At 42.4% G+C, this 25,330-nt stretch overlaps 1 protein-coding gene across 2 annotated transcripts in view; it reads right to left on the bottom strand.

Annotated features, from left to right (window-relative positions):
• DPF1 (double PHD fingers 1) overlaps positions 1-21,514 on the bottom strand; it is a 35,712-nt gene extending 14,198 nt beyond the window's left edge. Inside the window, exons 1-6 of one of the 2 annotated variants that reach the window (XM_040442733.1) lie at positions 21,358-21,514; positions 16,649-16,756; positions 5,144-5,271; positions 4,664-4,753; positions 2,535-2,613; positions 337-468 (exon numbers count right to left, since the gene is read on the bottom strand). In XM_040442733.1, the coding sequence (XP_040298667.1) occupies positions 337-468; positions 2,535-2,613; positions 4,664-4,753; positions 5,144-5,271; positions 16,649-16,756; positions 21,358-21,442 (622 nt within the window). In that variant the 5' untranslated portion in view covers positions 21,443-21,514. The remainder of the gene's footprint in view (positions 1-336; positions 469-2,534; positions 2,614-4,663; positions 4,754-5,143; positions 5,272-16,648; positions 16,757-21,357) is intronic. The other variant, XM_040442734.1, reaches the window with a different exon arrangement.
• Positions 21,515-25,330: the final 3,816 nt, after the last annotated feature.

Below are 25,330 nucleotides of genomic sequence, written 5' to 3'. Positions count from 1 at the left end.
TCTCAATTTAACTTTATGTCCACTCGCACACTAGGGGGCGCTGTGACGCACCAGACTGGTTCACTGTATGTCAGTAGAACTGCCAATAGGTGTTATATGGCGGTCAGGGTGGTCCCAGCCAATCCATGTTTTTATCATAGGTCTCCACAGTACCCAAGGGACCTGAATAGTATCTGCATCCATAAGTAATATATATGGATGCAAACAATGCCACGTGCTAGCCTCATACGCAAGATAACATTCTGCAGATTTCTACATTATCCCTATTTTACTTTTGGAGCAGGGTGGATTCATGGGATCCCATTGGTGTTGTCTTATGAAATGCACGTTACTCACGTTTATGGTTATTTTTCCTATGGAACGGGATTAGATATCGCTCAGCGTTCTCCTCTCCCTCTTCCTCGGCCAGGTGAGTATGGGTGTAATGGTAGCTGAGACCGGGGCGATTCTTGTATCTCTTCCCGCAGACTGGAGAGGAAAAAGTGATTCAAATAGTAGATGACGGCAGCATATTCTTCCAAAAATGTCTTTATTAGTGGTTAGTCCGTGAAAAATGTACAAAAGGCTATTAAAAGGTGCAACGTTTCGACTGCCCAGTGGTCTTTGTCAGAGAGGAGAGGAAAAAGGGCGTCACCATATCATAAGCACCACATTATATCAAACACATGAATACATACATCTCCATTATACTACATTCATACCCTCCAGGTTCATACACTACTGCAGGTATACATCGCCCATGTTTATACATGTACGCACAGGGGCGGATTGGGAAATTAAAGTGGCCCTGGAAAAAATTCTAAAAGCCGCCCCGTTTGGTAGTTGGGTCCAAATTGATGGACACAAGTAGGCGAGGTCAGCAATACCATATTATGGCACATTATACCACCCCCAACACCACCAAATACCGCAGTCCATGACAAAATACTGCCACCAGCAGCACAAAATACATCCCCAAAAACTTCCACTGGCCGGCCGTGAGGAGGGCTCAGAAGGCCCTTGGGCATCGGCCCACCGGGAAATTTCCCTGTAGGGTCTATGGCCAATCCGCCCCTGTGTACGCACCTTCCATGTCTATACACGCTCCATGCATGCCCCGCGCTCATTGCAATACATAGCTCTCGTAATCTTTCTCTAAGGGTATATGCATACAGTGCAATGCGATGACAAAGGGCCATAAATCCGCACTTTTTTTTTGCTCAGCTTCGATGTGGAAATGCATCAAAATCCTCACCAAATTTTCTATCCTCCCTAGATTTTCTATGTATTTTAACAACCCCACTGAAGTCTACGGGGACAAAAAAAAAAACACAACACACCAATCGTCATGGTACAGATTTTAAAAGCCACACCGCAAATCAATTTCCACTCATACAAAATAAGCAAAGTGTACATGAGATTTGTAAAATCTCATTAACTTAGCTGGTACTGTATTATATTGGAATGAAACGCGTTGTGTGCTGTAAAGAGCCGAGCACCCGTGAAACCATCATATGACTATTCACTAGAAGTAAAAAACGAAGGCTCCCACTGAATGACAGCAAGCAGAGATCCTGAAACTGTAAGAGATACAGAAAGTCCATCGGACAATCTGCAACTTTTCATTTTTTACAAAGAATAATAGTCCTTTTTTGGAAAATGGAATATTCCCTTAATAATATGTACGTCCATGTGCCATGAAAATTAAAGGGATTGTTCAGTTTCAGCAAGAAACTGGACAACGCTGGAGAACAGACTACAATGAAGTATTGAGCGGTACTTACCTAACAGGTCCAGCAGTGCGGCTCCGGTGACCACTGCAGCCATTACTGGCTTATTGGTGAATCGATGGCGTCAGTGACTAACTGCAGTGGTCACATGTTGTCACCACTGCATCTGGGTGAACAAAGGGCAGCTGGAAAAACCGAAGTTGTGGTGCTGGATGTTAGGTGCTGCTCAATCCTTTATGGTAGGCCAGGGATCAGCATCCTCCAGCACTCCAGCTGTTGTGAAACTACAATTCCCAGCAAGCTCCATTCATTTCTATGTGAGTTCTTAGAAGAGCACAGCAAGTATGCATGCTGGGAGTTGTAGTTTCATAACAGCTGGAGTGCCGGAGGTTGCCTACCCCTGTTGTAGGCTATTCAGTATTGGTTTCTTGCTGAAACAGGATAACCTGTTTAATACTTTCATAGGGAGCTGTTTCATTAAGTTTTTATTCTTAAAGTAGGGAATACGGAAAGGGGCTCAACCACCCGCGACCCTCCCCCTCTATGAGCCAGAGCGGAGTGCCACTCCATAAGAACAGCTCCAGCTCTGGCCTCTGCACTACATGGTCAGCAATTCATTTGAACGGTCAGAGTGTAATGCTATATTTCCCCTGTAGTGGCCACTCTATGTAATGAGTATGTGCTACAGGGTGGCCACTCTATGGTCATCACTGACCCTGCAAAAGGCATTGACTTCATCAGCACACAAGTACTCAATCACGCACAACACATCTGATTATAGTTTTATATGACAGATATAATATATCATTTTGGGGTGCCACTTACTGTCACACACATAGGGTTTATCTCGATCTTCTAATGCTGAAGGATCCTGTCTCTTTTTCATGCCCCCAATCCCACAGGCCTAAGGAAAAGGAACAGCTATGAGAGGACATCCCATCTTCGTTTCTGTCCTGAAGAACCCATGCTAATTGTCCTAACATGTCTCTGACCTTCAGATCGCCATCATACAAATCAGAAACACTTGGATGCAAAATATGAACGAAGGCAGAGAAAAGGGGTCCAATGCAGGAGTGCTGGACAGTCACCCACAAATCCAAACATGGCTCCAGTAGTAATCTGAAGAAATGCATTTTGTTTCACTATTCGTTTCGGAGTTGCATTGACTATGGGTACCAGCGTCGGACTGGCCCACCAGAGTACCAGAGGATCCTCCAGTGGGCCCAGGCTTTGATCCCATTGCGGGTCCCTAAGATCCAGGAAAAAAATACTTTTGAAGCTGCATTTGGAGGTAATGTCCGGCCACTAGGGTCTATTTCTTTGAATCAAAAACTATTAGACTTTATTGAAGATATAAGGGTTGGGCTCCGAGAATAATTTCTTCTGGTGGGCCCAAGGAACCCCAGGCCGACCCTGTCGTTGCAGTGACCTTATTAAGGAGTCAATACAACTCCGAAATGCATACTCAAACAAAATACAATTCTTCAAATGACTACTGGGGTCATTTTCGGATTAGTGAGTGACTGGACAGCACCATATCTGTTCATTGGATGTCAGGACCCAGAAGCTGGCAAAAGGTAAAGGGGCTGCATATCCTTGAGACTCTCTAGAGTCCATAGAGTTGTGGCTATGTTTGCACAATGTGCTTTTCCCCTGTTTCATCTGTTCTTATGGCTTCACTCCATGGTGCGCTATGTTTCCCTCCCTTCCTGGTTAAAAAATAAAACTAGTCCATATTATGTCAGCCGTGTTCAATAATTTCATATTCCAAGAGTCCCACGAATGATTACAGGCACAGTTTATCATCTGCGGAAACTGCTCAGCCGCCAGGTTCAGTGAGCTTCACAGTGAACTACTGTTCTCAGTTGTCAGATTGATAAATACATGCGCACGTCACTACCATGATCGATGACGAATAAAAATATTACAATATGACGAATAAAAATATTTCAGGTTCACACACTAGGCTTATATTTGCTGTATAGATTGGGACACCTTCAGCACAGTCATCTCAATATCATTAAAAGGTAGATGAGCTAATGACAGTTCTATTACACCGCTAAAAGCCTAGATAACGCAGTAAAGCAACACTATACACACAGGTTTTGTATGCGGTTTCCCTGCCACCCTTTGGTCTCAATTGGAGAAGTAGTACTCCATCTCATCCTAGAGACTGTGACGACAGCTTTCTGTCCATTAGCTTTAATTCACAAAGCACACACAGAGGCTCACTAATGGTCATACTGTGGAAAAATAATCTAAGGCCACCAGATGAGAACAGATGGTGTCCAGTCACATTTTCTGCAGATCCTGACTCACATTTAAAGGACAAGGTAGAACTAGTTGATAATTACGAGTGGAACCATAAAGGTATTAATTGTGTCCATATTGTGTTACAAGTGCCCGTTAGAGCTCACCAATAAATCCAAGAAACAAATCCTAGTTTCTTTAGGCCTCATATAAATTACTTTTTCTTTTCTGATCTCCAGGTACATCACCAACATCTTCCAAGTGTCTTCATGATATGCCTTCTACCCTTTTGCTTTATGCAACGTAACTTAAAGAAAACCTGTCACATCAAATATTCGGTTCAATCTGCCAACATCATGGAGGAGCCGAATGATGTATAAATTTGTGGAAGAAGATTCCGTATAACCTATAATTTTTTACATTTTAATTCCTGCTCATTCTGGGCTTCGGAGTCCAGTGGGTGGTTCTGCTCCATGACACACTAATAAAATAAAGGCTGCCAATTACTGGTAAGACCACCCACCAGACTCCTAACCCGATACTAAACAGGAATTTAAATGAATAAAATTAAATTTATACTGAATGTTTTCCCACAAAATGATATACAAATTTGCTCAGCTTCTCCTGCTGCCTACAGATCACGGTCAACTTGACGAGTTCCCTTAATATTTCATATACTTCTCTCATGTTCACAGTTTTCTTACCTTTCCTTTCGCTCTGTTCTTGCGTTTTGGGGTATCATCCTCCAGGTCTTCACCCTCCAGTTCGTGTGGGATGTCTCCCACCTGTGTCTTCTGGAAACATGGGAACCAAACTTAAAATTTCCCTCCCCTACAATTCACTGTACATGTCCATAGATGGAGAAAGATTGGTGTTGGACAAGTGGATGGAAAAAGAACCAAGATTGAGGACAGTTTAGATGTTGAATACTAGAAGAGCACCACACTATGTCTGGAATTGTTTCCATATTTCTATAGGTTATTATTTTACATTGATGTGAAAATACAGAGGACAGATGTTGGGTTTGAGGTAAGGGAGAAAGGAGAAACCATGTCAATAGTTATGTAGAATGGGTGGATAAATGGACAACTAATGACAGTACATTAGATGGCTTTATGAGATGATGACTATTATGGTTGAAGACCTACATCCAGACAATGGGTACCTCAACATGCTGATCTCACCTGGCAGTCACTAATTATCTCCTCCTCTTTCAGTTCCAGCTTCTTGTCCACTGTCTCTGCGCACAGTAAGGCTTCTAAGACGGGTCCCTCTGGTAAACTGCTTTCCTTTTTCATAGGGACCTCATAGTCTAAGACAAAAATAAAATATGATTGAGCGCCAAAGTGGAAAGCTTTGATTTGATTCACAAGTGCAATCTTCAGCAGTCATAGACAAGACACTGGTGATGACCAGACAGCTGTAGGCAATCAGATTTACTAATGTCCCATCACTTATATAGATCTAACATATGTTCCACAACATTGTACATAGAAGGTATTCATCCACATTGGTCCCTGCTCCTAGTAGGGTTCTTCATCTAGTCTAACTACTGCACACACTCCGGCCTGTTTCATAGGAAACCAGTATATTTTTGGGTTGTGAGAGGAAAGTAGAGAATCTGGAGTAAACCCATGCAAACACAGAAAGAACTTAGAAGATCCATGCATGTTCATGTTTTGAACTCCGGTCCATCCTGCTGCCATATTGACCCTCTACAGCCAGTGATTGGCTGAGGTGGTCACATGTAACTTAGTTGGGACGTCATCTCTGCAACACGAAGTAAAAAACGTCGGGTAACCAGGTATTCTAGGAATGGGAGTAGTGAGGGATCATTAAAGGGGTTATCCCATGAATAATGTAAAAAAATGAAAATCAGATGTCATATAGTTCATGACAATCTCTTTCTAACTAAACTTAAACCATCCCTGTACCTGACATGGATCTAGAGATCTCCCCATTCATTGCTGCAATTCCTCTGCTAGATTTATTTCAAGCTGGCAGCTCAGGGGGTGTGTCCTTTCTACCGGTGGCAGTTGAAGGATGGAACTGAGCATTGGCTTCCATCTCAGTGAGCAGGACAGAGAAATTAGAAAAAGAGCAAACAGCAGGTGGCGCTATACAGATAGATTTAAATGCAATCACAAAAATATTCAGATCCAGGTGCTGGTTTAAAAAAGTTGATTTTTTTTTTGCTATTTGTGTAAAGTAGATCTCCCCTTCGATTACAATTACAAGATTATACGAGTCACATTATACTAACTAAATGACATTTATACAATGCCTCTCTTCCATGTGAATTGACTCATGTAGTGCCTTGCCTGTCGCAGTACTCTACCTACAACAAAAACTTGCCTTTTGACCACCCATACCTCCGAACTACCTTTTTCACCCCCCCCCCTATTCCTGTAATTCCCCCCACCTTGTTCATAACTGGTTTGAGTTATTGTATTGCAATATTGTAATGTTATATAGCTATGTACAGTCTTGTGAAACTATATCTTGTAACTGCATTCTGACACATCACTGTATTAATACCAAATGGTTACGCTATACACTTGAGTGTTACAAAGCAAAATGTACCAACGTCTGTCACCTAGCTTATTGTCTATGACAAAAAACTATAAAAATAATTTTACAACAAAAAGTTGAATATTTTTTGTGGGACAACCCCTTTAAGGTAAGTATGTTTTTTTTTTTTTTTAAGTCATTTTCCCTAAGACATTTTATATATTTTTTCCCACCGGTAAAAACCGGGAAGCAGATTTATTTGGCATTCAATGGAAACAATATTTAGTGAGTTTCGATCCCCCTGTACTGGCGGCTTTTGGCAAATTTATTATTAAAATCTATGCATATTCAGCTCCATTCCGGCTCGGTGACTGTCTTCGCTGCACTTCTGGTCCCCGCTTGTCAACTTCCTAATATACAGGGTTACATGCACCGCTGCAGACAATGACTGTGACGTGCCCCCAAGCGGCATGTGACCTACCAGTGACGTGCCACTTGGGGACATGTCACCCCTAAGGCCAGTCAATGGCTGCAGCTGAGCACTTGACCACATCCATGCAGAAGTTGACAGTCGGGGACAGGAAGAGCTATGAAGACACTGAACAGGAATTAACAGGTAAGTGTAGAACTCTTCAAAGGTCCCGCTGGAAGTGGGGGAGCAATTAAAAAAATTGTGGACAACTCCTTTAAACTCCAACTACTATGAAGACATATTAAGAAACACCAATGTATACAACATTTTTTTTTATGAAAAAAGGCAAGGATTGCTTAATTTCTGTCAATTTTGTCTAAAATCTTTTTTTATTTTATTTTTTCAGCAATGTCTTCATATTAAGCCTGCTTGAATCCAATTTACAGGGAGTGCAGAATTATTAGGCAAGTTGTATTTTTGAGGAATAATTTTATTATTGAACAACAACCTTGTTCTCAATGAACCCAAAAAACTCATTAATATCAAAGCTGAATATTTTTGGAAGTAGTTTTTAGTTTGTTTTTAGTTTTAGCTATTTTAGGGGGATATCTGTGTGTGCAGGTGACTATTACTGTGCATAATTATTAGGCAACTTAACAAAAAACAAATATATACCCATTTCAATTATTTATTTTTACCAGTGAAACCAATATAACATCTCAACATTCACAAATATACATTTCTGACATTCAAAAACAAAACAAAAACAAATCAGTGACCAATATAGCCACCTTTCTTTGCAAGGACACTCAAAAGCCTGCCATCCATGGATTCTGTCAGTGTTTTGATCTGTTCACCATCAACATTGCGTGCAGCAGCAACCACAGCCTCCCAGACACTGTTCAGAGAGGTGTACTGTTTTCCCTTCTTGTAAATCTCACATTTGATGATGGACCACAGGTTCTCAATGGGGTTCAGATCAGGTGAACAAGGAGGCCATGTCATTAGATTTTCTTATTTTATACCCTTTCTTGCCAGCCACGCTGTGGAGTACTTGGACGCGTGTGATGGAGCATTGTCCTGCATGAAAATCATGTTTTTCTTGAAGGATGCAGACTTCTTCCTGTACCACTGCTTGAAGAAGGTGTCTTCCAGAAACTGGCAGTAGGACTGGGAGTTGAGCTTGACTCCATCCTCAACCCGAAAAGGCCCCACAAGCTCATCTTTGATGATACCAGCCCAAACCAGTACTCCACCTTGCTGGCGTCTGAGTCGGACTGGAGCTCTCTGCCCTTTACCAATCCAGCCATGGGCCCATCCATCTGGCCCATCAAGACTCACTCTCATTTCATCAGTCCATAAAACCTTAGAAAAATCAGTCTTGAGATATTTCTTGGCCCAGTCTTGATGTTTCAGCTTGTGTGTCTTGTTCAGTGGTGGTCGTCTTTCAGCCTTTCTTACCTTGGCCATGTCTCTGAGTATTGCACACCTTGTGCTTTTGGGCACTCCAGTGATGTTGCAGCTCTGAAATATGGCCAAACTGGTGGCAAGTGGCATCTTGGCAGCTGCACGCTTGACTTTTCTCAGTTCATGGGCAGTTATTTTGCGCCTTGGTTTTTCCACACGCTTCTTGCGACCCTGTTGACTATTTTGAATGAAACGCTTGATTGTTCGATGATCACGCTTCAGAAGCTTTGCAATTTTAAGAGTGCTGCATCCCTCTGCAAGATATCTCACTATTTTTGACTTTTCTGAGCCTGTCAAGTCCTTCTTTTGACCCATTTTGCCAAAGGAAAGGAAGTTGCCTAATAATTATGCACACCTGATATAGGGTGTTGATGTCATTAGACCACACCCCTTCTCATTACAGAGATGCACAACACCTAATATGCTTAATTGGTAGTAGGCTTTCGAGCCTATACAGCTCGGAGTAAGACAACATGCATAAAGAGGATGATGTGGTCAAAATACTCATTTGCCTAATAATTCTGCACGCAGTGTATTTGCTGCCTTGACACATAGAAAATAATAAATTTCAGAAGTTTTAAATGACTGAAAATATAAACTTTTCAACTTTCTGTTCTAGTTATAGAGATAATATTTTTTTTTTAACATCTGATTTTAATCAGTTTAATTAGTTTAATAAAAATGTATTTTCAAATTATACAACAAAAACTGGATGTCCACCAAATGGGGAAGGAGATGTGAGAAATCCTCTCGTTCGTGCCCCAGTACAATACAGGACCTGTCTCCCTCCCTCGGTATTATACACCGTTGAGCTTGGAGATCCATTAACTGTCATTAGCACAGTTAAAGCCATAAAAAGACACTTCTGTACTGCAATTAGCCATAAAAAAGCCAATCAGGGTGTAGGCGGTAAGTAATCAGTGTAGGAGGAGGGAGTATATGTGGCTCCTTCTGAGGCTTGCAGGGGATCTGCAGCATTTAGTGACAGCAGCTGACCCCAGACACGACAGGAGTTGGTAAAAAAAAAAAAAAACCAACAGCTTTTTTCAGTTTAACCAAGTGATGATATTCGGGGTTCTCGGTCTGACCTTGAGACATGTTTTTCATTATGTTTAAAATCCTACACAGTCGACCAAAAGCATTTGATTGCCAGTCAGCTAAAAAAGGTGGTCCAAGCTTGTGCAACTTTTAGAAGCAATTTTTATTGTTCCAATGGTTTTAAAATAGAAAAAAATAAGCAACTCTGCAGATAATCATAATAATAATAATAATTAAAATATCCTGTTTTGTGTCCACAGCAGACCTGTCTCCATGGTAACAGACTACAAACAAACGTTATGTAGTCTGATCCTGCAGTCATACTCCCATCTGTGACCTATTTTTTACTAGGTTGTAAGTAGTAAGTGACAGATTAATGGCAATACAATTCGACAAAAGTGTATACTGATATGTCAATGTACCGTATTATAATATCTGGCAAATTACAGATTTGTTGATGCAATACACTGTAGGAGAGACCATAATAAATCTGCTAATCTATTCACAGCAATGCTCTCAAGACCCAGTTGGTTCAGTGACATTAGTCCTAGTTCCTGGGCTTATCCTCTCCCATGACCCACCTACAATGTTCTACTACCAATCTTGTAATTACTAGCACCGGTTCTCGCACGCCTTCCAATCTTAAATTTTTCCCCCCGAAATGGACCTCAAATTGGCAAAGCTTAAGTAAATATGCCAAACTGGCGTTTCTAGGATGGATTGAGGCCATTCCTGGGTGGACCTGTAGCAAGGCTTAAAACTGTCTCACCAATGGAGGTTCAAAGGATTGGAGATATGACCTCTCCTGGCTCATATTCTGGTCCATTGACAGACACCCTAAGTTTTGTAAGCCCTGGTAATGGAATTCCTGCAGTAACACCAGCTTGGACCAAGTACCAGACCTTCCAAACCTGGCAAATGAACTTGAGGAGCAAAGTACGGCCAAAAATTAGATGTGAGAGTTGATGTTTCTCTAGTCATGGGGCTCTATGATCATACAGTCTTACCTAGATTTCAGGGCCTCCTAGTATCTGCAAATTTTTAGAACGAAAAATTAAAAATATATATATTGCGCTGTAGTCTAAATATATTTTTTTAAATTCTGTATTAGATATTACATACACTTTTTTCTGATCAGTAGGGCTGGCTTTTTTTTCATATGAGAAGTGAAATTGCATTTTCTTTCCAGACAAGTATACAAAAAAAAAGAGCATTAATACGTCTGGTCATGTGGTTTGATAGTTTCCATGGCAACTGCTTTTTTCATTTACCGAATAGCTGAATTAAAAAAAAAACTGAAAAAAAAAATGTGAGAGAGAAAAAAACGGGGGAAGGGAGAAAGAGAAAGGGAGGGGGGAAGAGGAAGAGTGAGGAAGGCATGAAATAAAGGGAGAAATAGACAGGAGGAGATGGGATATAAAGAGAATAGTAAAGGAAAAAAAATAGAGGGGAAGAAATGGATAATGAGCAAGCGACCTAGGGAGACCGAGCAACCGGAATGAGATGGAAACTGGAACGAAAGGGCGGCGGGGGAAGGGAGTTTGGAAATAAATTAGGCAAAGTAATGTCTGAGAGGAATATTCTAAGAAAAGAGCAAGGATCATACTACTGAGAGGACGGCATGGTGGGTTCATTTTCATATATTCGGGGGTCTCATTTCCTGAGGGTGCTCCATTACACCCTATGCTCTTACCTGATTAAAGTGTCAGTCTGAAGTATTATAAACTACACTCATGCTAATCGCCAAGACCGGTGCTAGTAATATCAGAATTAGTCATGTGGCAATTAGTACTCTCTTTTAATTAATGGCAATTGATAGTCAATAGGAATGATCTGACGACATCGACAAAAATAAACTCCGGATGTCTAACAGCCGTTCTAGTATAATACCCTGTAGGTTAGTAGTGATATTCTACCATTACCATTGGATCAACTGGAAGACTTAGGCTGGGTTCACACGGGCGTTGCGGGCAAATGTGCGGGTGCGTTGCGGGAACACCCGCGATTTTTCCGCGCGAGTGCAAAACATTGTAATGCGTTTTGCACTCGCGTGAGAAAAATCGCGCATGTTTGGTACCCAAACCCGAACTTCTTCACAGAAGTTCGGGCTTGGGATCGGTGTTCTGTAGATTGTATTATTTCCCCTTATAACATGGTTATAAGGGAAAATAATAGCATTCTGAATACAGAATGCATAGTAAACTAGCGCTGGAGGGGTTAAAAAAAAATATAAAAAAATTGAACTCACCTTAGTCCACTTGATTGCGGCCCGGCATCTCCTTCTGTCTCCTTTGCTGAACAGGACCTGTGGTGAGCATTAATTACAGGTAAAGGACCTTTGGTGACGTCACTCCGGTCATCACATGATCCATCACATGATCTTTTACCATGGTCATCATGACGTCACCAAAGGTCCTTTACCTGTAATTAATGCTCACCACAGGTCCTGTTCAGCAAAGGAGACAGAAGGAGATGCCGGGCCGCCATCAAGTGGACTAAGGTGAGTTAAATTATTATTATTATTATTTTAACCCCTCTAGCGCTGTTTTACTATGCATTCTGTATTCAGAATGCTATTATTTTCCCTTATAACCATGTTATAAGGGAAAATAATAATGATCGGGTCTCCATCCCGATCGTCTCCTAGCAACCGTGCGTGAAAATCGCACCGCATCCGCACTTGCTTGCGGATGCTTGCGATTTTCACGCAGCCCCATTCACTTCTATGGGGCCTGCGTTGCGTGAAAAACGCAAAATATAGAGCATGCTGCGATTTTCACGCAACGCACAAGTGATGCGTGAAAATCACCGCTCATGTGAACAGCCCCATAGAAATGAATGGGTCGGTATTCAGTGCGGGTGCAATGCGTTCACCTCACGCATCGCATCCGCGCGGAATACTCGCCCGTGTGAAAGGGGCCTTAAAGGTATGAGTATGTGACCAGTGGGAGTCTGATGCCCAGCACCCACCGCCGATCAGCTGTTTGAAGCTCTCGCAGTTTACCAAGCACAGCGCCATCCATTGTATAGTGGCTGTGTCTGGAATTGTAGCTCAGATCCGTTCATTTAAATGGGACTGAGCTGCGCTTAGGTCATGTGACCGATGAATGTGACGTCACTGGCCTAGCAAGAGGCTGCGACGCTCCTGCGCTCTCTCTCCGATCAGCTAATCGGCAGAGGTCCCGGGTGTCGGACCCCCGCCGATCAGATACTGGTGACCTATTGTGAGAATAGGTCATCAGTATTAAAGGGGTTATCGCATGAATAATGTAAAAAATGAAAATCAGACATCATGTAGTACAGAGCAATCTCTTTCTAATAAATCTAGAACTAGCCCCGTACCTCACATGGATCCAGAGATCTCTACATTCATTGCTGTGATAGATTTATATCAACCTGGCAGCTCAAGGGGAGTGTCCTCTCTGCTACAGCTCATGGGGCGTGTCCATGCTCTCCCTATCACAGCTTAGGGGGCGTGTCCATGCTCTGCCTATCACAGCTCAGGAGACAGTTGAAGGATGAAACTGAGCATGTGCGACCTTCTCATTGAGCAGGACAAAGAAATAAGAAAAAACAACCAGGAGGTGGCGCTATACTGATATATTTTATTGAATAACTTAGTGGCTATGCTAAATTTCAGATTTCATGCAATTACAAAAGTATTCAGATCCAGTGCTGGTTTTAAAACTATAGAATATTTTTCATGTGACAACCCCTTTAAATACTCGGACAACCTCTTTATCAACTCTACTAAGGGCCTGTTTACAAAACCGCATTTTTGTCCAAATAACTGGTGCTATTTACACCACCGTATTTCGGCATGGACCCTCAGAGCAGGTCCTATCTGGTGCTTTGTCTCACAGAAGGTGGACATGGAGACCACCCGAGTTAAATGTCTCCAGCGGTTTCCAGATCCTCGACCTGCACAGATATATGGCCCTCAGTGCCGTAGTAAAAATCCTCTGTGTTTGGTGGCCGCATGTGGCCCGACGTGTGAATGAGACCTTAGACTGTATTTAGAACTTCCAGTAGTGGGGTACTATTAATCATCTGGAAATAATAACAGAAAAAGGGTTTTGGTAAGTAGAAAAAAAGAAAATTCTTCTATGAGACATGTGAGATTTGCCTGTTCTTTTATGTATACTTATATTAATATAAATAAAAATTTAAAATTAAATTAAAAAAATCTACACAGAATGGCTAGTAACACCCTATGATCGACTATAGTAATAATCTGTAACCGATACAGATACAGGGGCTCATTTATTAAGACCGGCGTTTTAATTGTCTCTGTGCTGCTGGGGGAAGCGCCAAAGTTATGTGGAGGTGCAGTCCTCCACATAACTTTGGCGCTTCCCCCAGCAGGACGTGAGACAAAACTAAATCTACACCAGCTCCTTTGCTGGCTCAGATTTAAGTAATATTTTATGGCAAAAACTGGAGTAGAAAATGATGAATGAGACGGACTCGATAAGGGAGTTATACTTTCTGGATACGTCATCAATATAAAATTGTGGTGGTCCAACTCACTCTTGGCACCCCCACCGATCAGCTGTTTGAGGAAGCTGCGGGGCTCACTGGAGCTCAGAGGCCTCCTCACAGTTCACCAAGCACAGCATCATCCATTGTATAGTGGCAGTGCTTGGTATTGCAGTTAAGTCCCGTTTACTTGAATGGGACTGTAATGCGCCTAGGCCATGTGACCGATGAACGTGACATCACATGGCCTAGGAAGAAGCCCAAGTGCTCATGGAATCATGGAACGCCACAGGTCCTTCATAAACCTGATCGGTGGGGATGCCGGGAATCGGACCCCACCGATCAACTACTGATGACCTATCCAGAAGATAGGCCATCAATAACAAAAATCTCAGAGAGCCCCTTTAATGCAACATTTTGTACCAGAAATGTTAAAATTTTGGTGCATTTTACGGAACGATCTAGGTATAATCACGTTAGTAAATGTGGGCCATTGTATCAGCATACATTAGATGTCAAATAGTAATTCCATAAAAAGGAATAAAACATTTAATAAAAAAAAACTACCCGATAGACATTTGTTATAGTTAAAAATCATCAATTTTCAGCAACTTTTTAGGCCAGCCATACACATTAGACAGCCCATTCAGCCAACCACTCTCTCTCCACTATCTCTTCTTCCATAAACATACACGCTTGGCTCGTCATAGCCTGCATGTGTCCTGGATGGGGAAAGGGGAGAATAAGGAGTGATATGTCTAGCAACCACCTATTGATACACAGGGATGTCCAATCTGCGGATCTCCAGCTGTTGCAAAACTACAGCTCCCAACATGCCCGGACAGCCTACAGCTATCAGCCTACAGCAGGGCATGGTGGGAGTTGTAGTTTTACAACAGCTGGAGGGCCGCAGGTTGAGCATCCCTGCTTCATAGGATTCAACGTGCAGTTGGTGTGAAAATAAGCCTTGGATAAAAGGGTTAAAAAATATCACAATGAAAACTGAGAAGGACATCAATGTAACATGGCGAAAAAATTCATCTGAACCCCTGAAAACACAGAACTTACCACAGTGTTCACCTACAAATGGCCTTGGTGTTAAAAGGATTTGCGCTCCGAGAGACCTGCAAGGCATTGTACTACTCTAGTATAAAGGCTCTCAGAAGGAAACTTTATTAAGTACAAATAAAAAAAACGAAATAAAAAAATAATATGCGTATGAGTTTAATTCTCCTGCAGCGCCATCACAGGGCAAGTGAAACATCCACACATTGACCATTGGAATCAATGAGCAGCCACTGTAACGTATGGACATACTGGGTCCTCCAGAGACAGACTTTCTTTGTAGCTGTTCTCTAATGGATGAGGGTCCTGAAAGGGGGGACTCCTCTCTATTAACCCAAAAGTCCATAGGACTGTATATGAAAGGGGTTTTCTAAGTTCTCATCGACACAGAAGTCTTTGTCCACAAAATTTGGCCTCCGCACAGGCATTTGGGCAGAAACCAACCCCCACTGTTTTCAATGGAAGTCAGTGCTGCAGTTGATGCACGGTTTATCTTCTGCATCATGTCCTTTCCTGGTGCAACGTTCGCATGGACGCTGTTGGAAATCGTGGTTGCTGTTTACACTATTCAATGGTGCTAAACCGTGAGGGGGTCCACCGTATTTAAAAAATGGCAGAAAACTGACAAAGGCAAAATCTGCCGTGTGAACTAGCCCTAAACTAGGCAAAATCATAATAAAAAAGATATGCTACGTGAATAGTAACGCATTAATAAGACTTTCGTCTAACTGCATAAAATAAAATCTGTACATTTTTATGTTCCTATGATTCCATATAGACAACAGCTGTGCCCAACACAAGCTGCTAACAAACCATCTCAAGCCTTTGTAGCATGTCCTCCCATTGACTCTAAAATTGGCTGCTCCCCAGCTGGCATGCTCCCTGACCAGCCTCCATTGATAATGACCATGCTTCCAGGCTGACACTGACAATGACCACCCATCAAGCTTAAAGCTCCTCCTTACCGACCACCAACCGACCGTGCAAGCTTACAATGACACTGGCAGGTCTTCAAGCTAAATCTGCATCCTCCAACTGAGCAGTCAAGCACAAGCATAAACTACCGCCAGTCTATAAAACCCAATATTATTTTCATTGACTAGCCTCTAAGCTCTCTCATAGCTTCCAGCAGACATGGAAGCTACCTACCCATTGTAGTCTGCATACTCTTTGCTGAGCTTCCACCAAACTTCCTCCATATACACTGTATCTCACCACCAACATGCAGCCTCGCATTTTCTGACCCTCAGAATCCCAATTTGACCTCCAATACACCTTGTAAGAACCTTCTTAAGTCCCCTAAAACTGATTTATCTTCTGCCTGGTCTCCATCTGTCATACTCCTGGGCAAACTTCTAGTAGACTTCCTTATGGTTCTCCCATTGTTCCATGTCATGCTTCATCTTCTTGGCCTTCAATTCCTCAATGTTTCCATATAACCAAATGTACCTCTCTCTGTTACCTAGAGTCTAATAGTAAAAGGCATATTTGGAGCACTGAACTTCAACCTACCATAGACATTAGTCATAATCATTATTTTGATCGGCTGCACTAGAATACGTACATTATTTTTAGGGTGCTCTGCCGTACATAATAACTTGTAGAGTTTGACTCATATCTGCTATTTATCCTCTTCTCATACCTGATGGTCAATGTGTTGCAGGTCCCACGATGGCAGAACATGATAACACCTGGGCCCCCCAAACTAACTTCTTACCAAGCTTAAACTCACAGGGCCTCAGACGAGGATCCTCTAATATGTCCAACCGCCTTTTCTTCCTCCAGCAACGAGCAGGATACGTGTAGATCTGTCCCGGTGACAATCCTACATATGAGAAAAAAAAAGTTTAGAGTGTTTATATCATAGCCGTTTTGTATCTCAGGTATACAGGGAAAGAAGAGAAGCTCAAGGAAAGTCATGTTCATCAGGCCTAAGGAACATTTCGAAAATCTAATGAAGGAATTGGAAGAAGACAAGATCTGAGACAATGTCTTGTTGGTCTTTGCTAACAAATAAGATCTGTTCATTGTGACACAGTATATCCTAGGTATATCCCAAGGAAGAGAACCATCTCGCTAGTGCCACCTCTTGGAAGTGGCTCCCTAGCAAGATGGTTTTCTTTTTTGGGAGATACTTTTTTAGATATTTTGGGGGTCATTTAGAAAACTGGTGTAAAGTAGAACTGGCTTAGTTGTCCATAGCAACTAATCAGATTCCTCCTTTCATTTTCCAAAGGGGCTGTCCAAAATGAAAGCTAGAATCTGATTGGTTGCTATGGGCAGCTAAGTCAGTTCTTTTTTACACCAGTTTGATAAATGACCCCACTTGTTTCCCATGGACCCTTGCCGATAACTCTCCATACCATGAAGTACTTCCAGTAGTTCTCCAATCAGTACTGCTCTCTTTTAGGAGATTCAACAACCTGCCTAAGACACTTCCATGGCATCGCACCCAGCCATCAGCCTAATCCATACTGACAAAGGGCAGGCAATCCAAAACAGCTGTCTTCGGATGGATATCTGGCTTGGCTATATTCCCTTGTCAAATCCCAATGCTTGTTGGAAAGTCGGATTTTGACTCATAGGGAAACGCTTTAAAGAGGTGGTGCTAGTGAGATGGTTCTCTCTCTTAGGCCTCCAGTCTCTTTGTCATATGCACTTTGTCTAATGCAAGTAAATGAAACTTCATATGTCATGACTTCTTAAGAAGTATTCCTCACATCATCTACAACTTACTTTTAGGGAGTTTCAGAGTGCGGCCACGTGTAACACGTTGATTTGTCATGGATCTGTCACTGATTTTGTGGTGGATTTGCTGGGGATTTCACCCTATGCATGGCAAAGGGTGAAATCTACAACGGAAATTCACAGTATAAAATTCACACCGCAAGTCAATTTACACTGCGGATATTTTTCGCGGTGTGTGAATGAGATTTTAGGAAATCTTACCCACATTGCTGGTACTGCAAAATGCTGCAGATTTGCTGCATGCAAATCCGCGGTGGAAAATCCTCAGTATATCCATCCTGAAGTGGATTTGTCATAAAAATATTCCATATTTAAAGGGAACCTGTCAGTTTGAAAATTTAATTTAGGCTAAAGGCAGTATGATGTAGAGCAGGAGGAGCTGAGCAGATTGATATATAGTTTTATGGGAAAATATTTAGTAAAACCTGTATTTCTTTCATTTAAAAGGGGTTCTCCGGGAATTAAGAAAATGTAAATACTTAAATATTACTTCATTATAAATATATTCGCAAATACCTTACATCAGTTATAATGGCTCATTTTGTCTAGGGAGCATTCATTAGAAGAAACAAAATGGCCGCTGTCCTATTAGTACACACAAAACCTGCCCTAATCACACAGCAGGACAAGTTACTTCACAACACTGAGCTAAAGAGTTGCCTCATCCTCCTCTCTGCTTGTCAGGGGTTATTATTCTGAATACAGATGATAAGATCTTTAGCTGAATCTCTGTAGGAACGGAGTTCATGAGCAGAGGTGGCTAATAAGCAGCAGCACTTGTATGCAGTCTCCATTACCACAGTCTGTCCTCTCTGTACTTCACGTCTCCTGATGAGCTCCATTCCCACAAAGATTCAGCTAAATATCATATTAAACTGTAGTCAGGATCATAATCCCTGACAGGCAGAGCAGAGAGGAGGATGAGGCAGCTCTTTCTCTCAGTGTTGTGAAGTAACTTGTCCATCTGTGTGATTAGGACAGGTTTTGTGTATACTAACAGGACGGTGGCAATTTTGTTTCTCCTAATTATTGCTCCCTAGACAAAACGAGCCATAATAACTAATGAAAGGTATTTGGTAATATATTTATAATAAAGTAATATTTACGTATTGAAAAGCCCTTCTGGGCTTTGAAGTCCAGAAGGCGGTCCTATCAGTGACTGACAGCTATCTCTCTATACACAGTCATAGAGGGCAGGCTGTCAATCACTGATAGGACAACCTCCTGGACTTCAAAGCCCAAAATGAGCAGGAATTTAAATGAAATAAATACAAGTTTTACTGAATATTTTCCCATAAAACTATATATCAATCTGTTCAGCTCCTCCTGCTCTATAACATGCTGCCTGCAGCTCAGACACCATGTTCAAGGTGACAAGTTCCCTTTAAGGGCAGCCTATTAGTATGACAAGCCTGACTGGTGTCACTGATGCCAGTCTTAGTGAAAAGTCTGTTGCCACAAAAGGCAGCAGGCCTCTCATGGCAGTCACGCACTAGAAACTCTGCCACAAGTGATAATAAATTTGTTGGGGTATGAAGAACACTCCTCCTGATAAGCCGTTAACATTGTTATGGATACTTTGGAAAAGTGGTGAAAGAAGTGAAAAGTTGCAAATTATGGTGCAAATATGGCGGGCACCTTAATTCATAACTTTTGTAGGCCATTAAAGTAATAGCTGAAAGAATACAGTGCACACATAGTTAAGAGACTGCTGTATCCATGAGCCTCAGCTCCCTCACCAGTAATTGACGGCCGCTCAGGTATATGCCCGTATACCAGTGGCTGTCTATCATGGATGAGGAGCCAGGAGGAACAGCCGGCTTAGGCTACATTCACAAGTGGTCCATAAAACATGGGCACCGGCTGTGTAAACTCCGATTTGAATGGGTCTGCGATCCGCCACATACGGCAAAAGATAGGACATGTCCTATCTTTTTCAGTGCGGAGGCACAGAATGTGTTTACAGTATGCTGCGCGGCTTAAAGGGGTTTTCCCATCTTAGAAAATGGGGGCATTTCGCTACGATATGTCCCCCATTGTCTGATAGGTGCGGGTCCCACCTCTGACACCTATATCGACAACGGAGCCCCAAAAGTTGTGGAGGGTGCCCTCCATTCATTTTTATGGGGCCGTCGAAAATAGCCAAGTGCTGGCTCGGCTACTTCCATCGGCCCCATAGAAATGAATGGGAGCGGTGGCTGCACAAGCACGGTGCGCTTCCATTCACTACTATGGGGAGAGCGTTTGGTGGTGGCCGGACCCAGGGAAACCTGGGGTCCTCCAGCCACCACCTTTCCCGCTCTGTTCTCGATATAGGTGCGGGTCCCAATGGTGGATATGCCCCCACTGTCTGAGATGGGAATACCCCTTTAATTCCAGTTTTCAGCCATTTTAGGCCAGGGACAAGCTGATCATATTGTTTGACAGGATGTCTAGAAAGTGACTGCCTTTATGGTCACTATTTTATTACATATTTCTCCATATCTGAGAAGTCCCATACACATTTACATACAGGTGTGAATTATGTTCTGGGCACAGTGTGCCTAAACCTTACGTTTAGTGTATATGCCCAGAAAAGCTCTCGGCGTACACGTTAAACATATGCATTGTTACGAGAGCTGGTGTGGATCCGCTGTGTCACTGAATGGATTTGACTTAGGGCAACCCTGAAGCGGCCCCCCTGGTCTTCATACTTTCAGCCCTATACAGGGACCAGGTCTCCGATGCAGAAGAACTACTAGGCCACTACCTCTTAAAGTAGTCTTCGTTTTGTGGCAGATGTCTCATGAGGATCAGGAGACACTAGTGTGGAGCACTGAGGGATCAGGTACAACCATAGTCAGTGGACAAGCGGGGGTCACGGCAGGCAGAGTATGTTCAATCCGATAAACAGACCAAAAGTCAGGGCAGGCAGGTGCAGGTAGAGGTTGAACACAGACAGGCAACAAATCTACAGCGCACCTTTGCAGGAATTAGCAAGCTAGATAACCTATTGATAAGACACCTTCCCACAGGGAAAGGTGCCTTAAATACCCTAGGGAAGTCAACCATAGGCTGGGACAAATTAGGGCACACGCAGACAAGCCCTTTAACCCCTTACTGACCCCCGCCCTACATATACGGTAAAGTTGGGTCTTTAAACATGGCGCCCGCTCAGAAGATGAGCAGGCTCTGTAGCTGCTGAGTTTCAGCTGTTTTAAACAGCAGACACCCAGAGCTAATGTCTGTGATCGGCGATAATGCCAATCCCAGCCAAATAACTATATATCCACTGAATGGCTTTCTCTGTGTATTTCTTTATGGAAGCAGGGACAGACTGGCCACAGACCCTACAGCGAAACTTCCTGGTAGGCCGATGCCCAGGGGGGTGGCTGAGCCCTCCTCACAGCCGGCCAGTGGCAATGCATTTTGGTATTTGGCTCTGTTTGGGTGGTATAATGTGCCGCAATATTGTATTACTGGTCCCGCCTACTAGTGTTGGCCTGTCTTCTGTCAATTTGGACCCGAAAATGGGATAATTTCCACATTGTTTCCAGGGCCACTTTAAGTTCCCAGTCTTATCCCGATGTAAGGCTTAAATGCAGTGCACACAGCCTTATATCAGCAGTTCTCTTACAAAGCTTGTGTTAGGGTTAGTGACCCTATCATTATTTCATACGTGTTTCATTGTCTTCTTACCTGGCCCTCTGTGTGTCTTCTCCATCCAGATATAGCAATTATTCTGAGCCACACCCGTCTGGGAGTCCAGAAATGGAAGCCTCATACTTCTCTCTGCGCACAGACGGGCGTTATAACTGCGGCAATGTTCTATGGCCTCCCGGTAGAAGTCCTCTCCCAGCCTGCAAGGACAGAAGACCCTCTGAGTTCGTGCAGGTTCAATACCTTACCGTAACAACGTTCCCACCCAGCGACCCACCCAGCGACCCACTTTACACAATGAAGGCTTATCTATTGGATATGATGCTATATATCGTTCGTTCTTAGTAAACTATTGATTCATGATGAATACCCACGTGTCTACAGGAGAGGATTTGGAAAGGTTGTCCAGTTTTCAGAGATCAGAATAAAAATAGATCTCCTGTCTGAGCTAAGTGCATTTTTAGCCTCTAAAATCCATTCATCCTAATTACATTGGGCCCCACTGCCCTCCATAGCACCAACCCTGAAGGACTCCCAGGACTCTGGAATTATGTAGAACCTACTATACATAGTGACGCCACCGATACGCTGGATATTGCACACTGTACTACCTACACAGTGCTTTAGGACTCTATAATACAACATCTCTTCCATGGTCCTTCAGTATTCTCCATTCCACTAAAAGGACCTTACATTTTTGAGCAGTACCTATGTTGGTGTAAAGAAGCAATCCCTCAGTCCTGGGAGCATAGAAGCCCTCATCAATGCAAATTTTTTTCAATGCAGGCTGGGTCCACACGAGGTGGATTCTTCAAGAGCAAATCCAAACCTATGAGAAGGATGGAGTTCAGCTTATACTTAATCTACTGTACCTAAGCTTCATCACTATGGACCATGAACCATGGTTCTCCCTCCCCAAAATTATAGCAACCTTAGCGAACAAGTGAAGAGGAGACTCCTTATGCCAGCCTTCTTCACTAAGAGGAATGGAAGGGTGTTAAAACAAGCTCATGGCCTTCCTGTACCAAGACGCATAAGCAAGGTGGCTTCAAGTGCCTACAGATAGTGCCTTTTTCAATATGGCTATGGGACTTTTTTTTTACAGTAGTATGTAAACCCCTGACTGTATAAGTGATGCATATACAGGATGTTAAAGGCTATGGACTATATTTAATTATTTTTGTCATAAATCTTTTTATTAAAGGGGTTATCTCATGACTAATGTAAAACATGAAAATCGGATGTCATATAGTACAAGACAACCTCTTTCTAACAAAGCCAGAACCAGCCCTGTACCTCACATAGATCCAGAGATCTCCCCATTCATTGCTGTGATAGATTTATATCAAGCTGACAGCTCAAAGGGAGTGTCCTCTCTGCTGCAGCTTATGAGGCGTGTCCATGCTCTCCCTATCACATCTCAGGAGGCAGTTAAAGGATGAAACTGAGCATGTGCGACCATCTCAGTGAGCAGGAGGAAAAAACAGCAGGTGGCGCTATACAGATACATTTTATTGAATATCTCAGTGGCTATACTAAAGTTTTAATTACATGCAATGACAAAAGTATTCAGATCCAGGGGCTGGTTTGAAAACTGTAGAATATTTTTTTTCGTGGGACAACCCCTTTAAGAGTCAAAAGAGGTACAGTAGGATGAAATCAAGTGATCAAATACAATCATAAAAACATGTTTACAATATTGTACAATCATTCCACCCTATGAAAATGTACAATTTCCTATAAATCATTTTTTTTATGAATCTTTATATAAAAAAAAAATCTACACTTCAATTTCAGTACATTTGCAGACTAGTAGGCTCTCTGCTTCACACTGAATCCGTCAATGAGCTGCTCTGTCGGCTGCATCTGTAGCCCTTATCTCAGGACTCCTGACAGTTCATAAACACTCATTTAAAGGGGGTATCCTATGAGTAATTTAAAAAAATGAAAAGTATATAGTACACGAGAATCTCTTTCTAACAAAGTAGGAACCAGCCCTGTACCTCACATGGATCCAGAGCTCTGCCCAATCAATTGCTCCAATTGCTCTGCTAGATTCATTTTAAGCTGGCAGCTCAATTGGTGTGTCCTTTTTTCTGCAACTCTCTCCCTATCACAGCTCATGGAGTGTGTCCTTTTTACTGCAGTTCTCTTCCTGTAACTGTCACAGCTACTAACAGTAGATAGGGCTGGTGGCAGTTGAAGAACAGAACTGAGCATGTGCGACCTCCTCAGCCAGGTGGACAGAAAAAGAAGCAAAAGAACAACCAGCAGGTTGTGCTATACAGATACATTTTATTGAACAACTCAATGGCTATACTGAATTTACAATTACATGGAATTACAAAAGTATTCAGACCCAGGTACTGGTTTGAAAAATGTACTTTAAGGTTACTTCTTATCAAACGGATAAAGACAGAGCCGTTCTTTGACAGATTCAATGTGAAGTAGAGAATGCACTGAAACTGAAAGCTGTAGAAGGAAAACTGTTGAAATTTTTTTCTAAAGACCAAATGGAAAAAATAATTTTAGCCCAAAATGAGTAGAATGCAATAATAAAAAATTCCCGTCCCCCCAAAAAAAGGTGTCCACGGCCTTTAAACATAATTTGTGTATTCCCTGTAATATAACTTTTCACAGTGTATATTTTCCGATTACTACCTTTATATCGTTATTGTCTGAATTTTCAGATTTTGCCCAGCCCCACTGCTGATTTATACTGCTGAGGACAAGAACAGATTATTCTCCTCGTTTATAATCTAAAGTCTTTATCCAGAGTACAATTGTGAAGCCTCTACTCCAGAGCTCTTGTCACATCTGCTGGTGTGAACATTTCGGTTTACCCAGTCCAGGTGCAGATTATGGAGTGATAAAATATTCGGGCGTGAAATATTTCCTGAATAATTATCATTCCAATTAACAGCTTCTCTAAACAGGGAAATAAATGGCTTTCAATGAGCCCTATGAGCGTTGATACTGTAAAACATATCCCCAGAGACATGTCAGACTGCATACAGCACACTTCCATGCATGGTTTTAAATCCCCTCTTTTATGGTTGTATCACGCTCGGTGTCACCCACACACATTGATATTTCTATAAAGTACAACTTCAATGTCATTGCACAAATGAATTGCATCTGCTTTACCTTGTTCTACACTCACCCTTACACTGGGTTCACACCTGAGCGTTCTGAAAGGAGCGCTCTGTATGCGCGATTGTACGGGCGTTTACAAGCGCGCATACAGAGACAAGTGAACACACATTGTCGCGCGTTGCCGAAAGTCTATGTACGGGAACGCGCGACAAACGCCCCAAAAAAACGCTCATGTACTTGTTTGAGCGTCGGGCGTTTTACAGCGCGATCGTACGCGCTGTAAAACGCCCAGGTGAGAACCATTCCCATAGGGAAGCATTGGTTTCTCCTTGTTGAGCATTTTACAGCGCGTAGGAACGCGCTGTAAAACGCTCAGGTCTGAACTGAGGGTTAGGGTATGACCACACAGCTCGTACAGATAGGTGCTACTGAGCCACAAGTCGGCTGCGTCACAACCACAGCACGGTCGCGCCATGTGGCTGTACCCTTAGGTCACTTTCACACGATCAGAATTTGATCAGTATTTTCCATCAGTATTGGTAAAAGCCAGAAAAAGTAGTGGGTCCAAAACACAGAAAAGGTATAAATATTTCCTTTTTACCTTTTATCTGTAAGATCCACTACTGGTTTTGTCTTACAAATACTGATGCAAAATACTGACCATGTGAAAGTAGCCATAGGAAAACATCTGCCTCTCTCCGATTGTATTAGTTTCACCTCACTCAATGCACAAGTACATCTATTCATCTTTCCTAGTGTAGTGATAGTCACCTTTTCATAATTCCTAAACCCCTGGTGTCAAATCTTTAGTTCTCCTAGACCACTGCTCTCATCTATTCATCTCTTCTGGATCACTAGTGTCAGTGTCACAGGTTAAGGGGAAGGGAAAACACCAAATACCACAACAAATAGACAA

Source organism: Bufo bufo, chromosome 8 (genome assembly GCF_905171765.1).
Source record: "Bufo bufo chromosome 8, aBufBuf1.1, whole genome shotgun sequence".
Lineage (NCBI taxonomy): Eukaryota > Metazoa > Chordata > Amphibia > Anura > Bufonidae > Bufo > Bufo bufo.
This window is presented reverse-complemented; position numbering and strand designations above follow the sequence as displayed.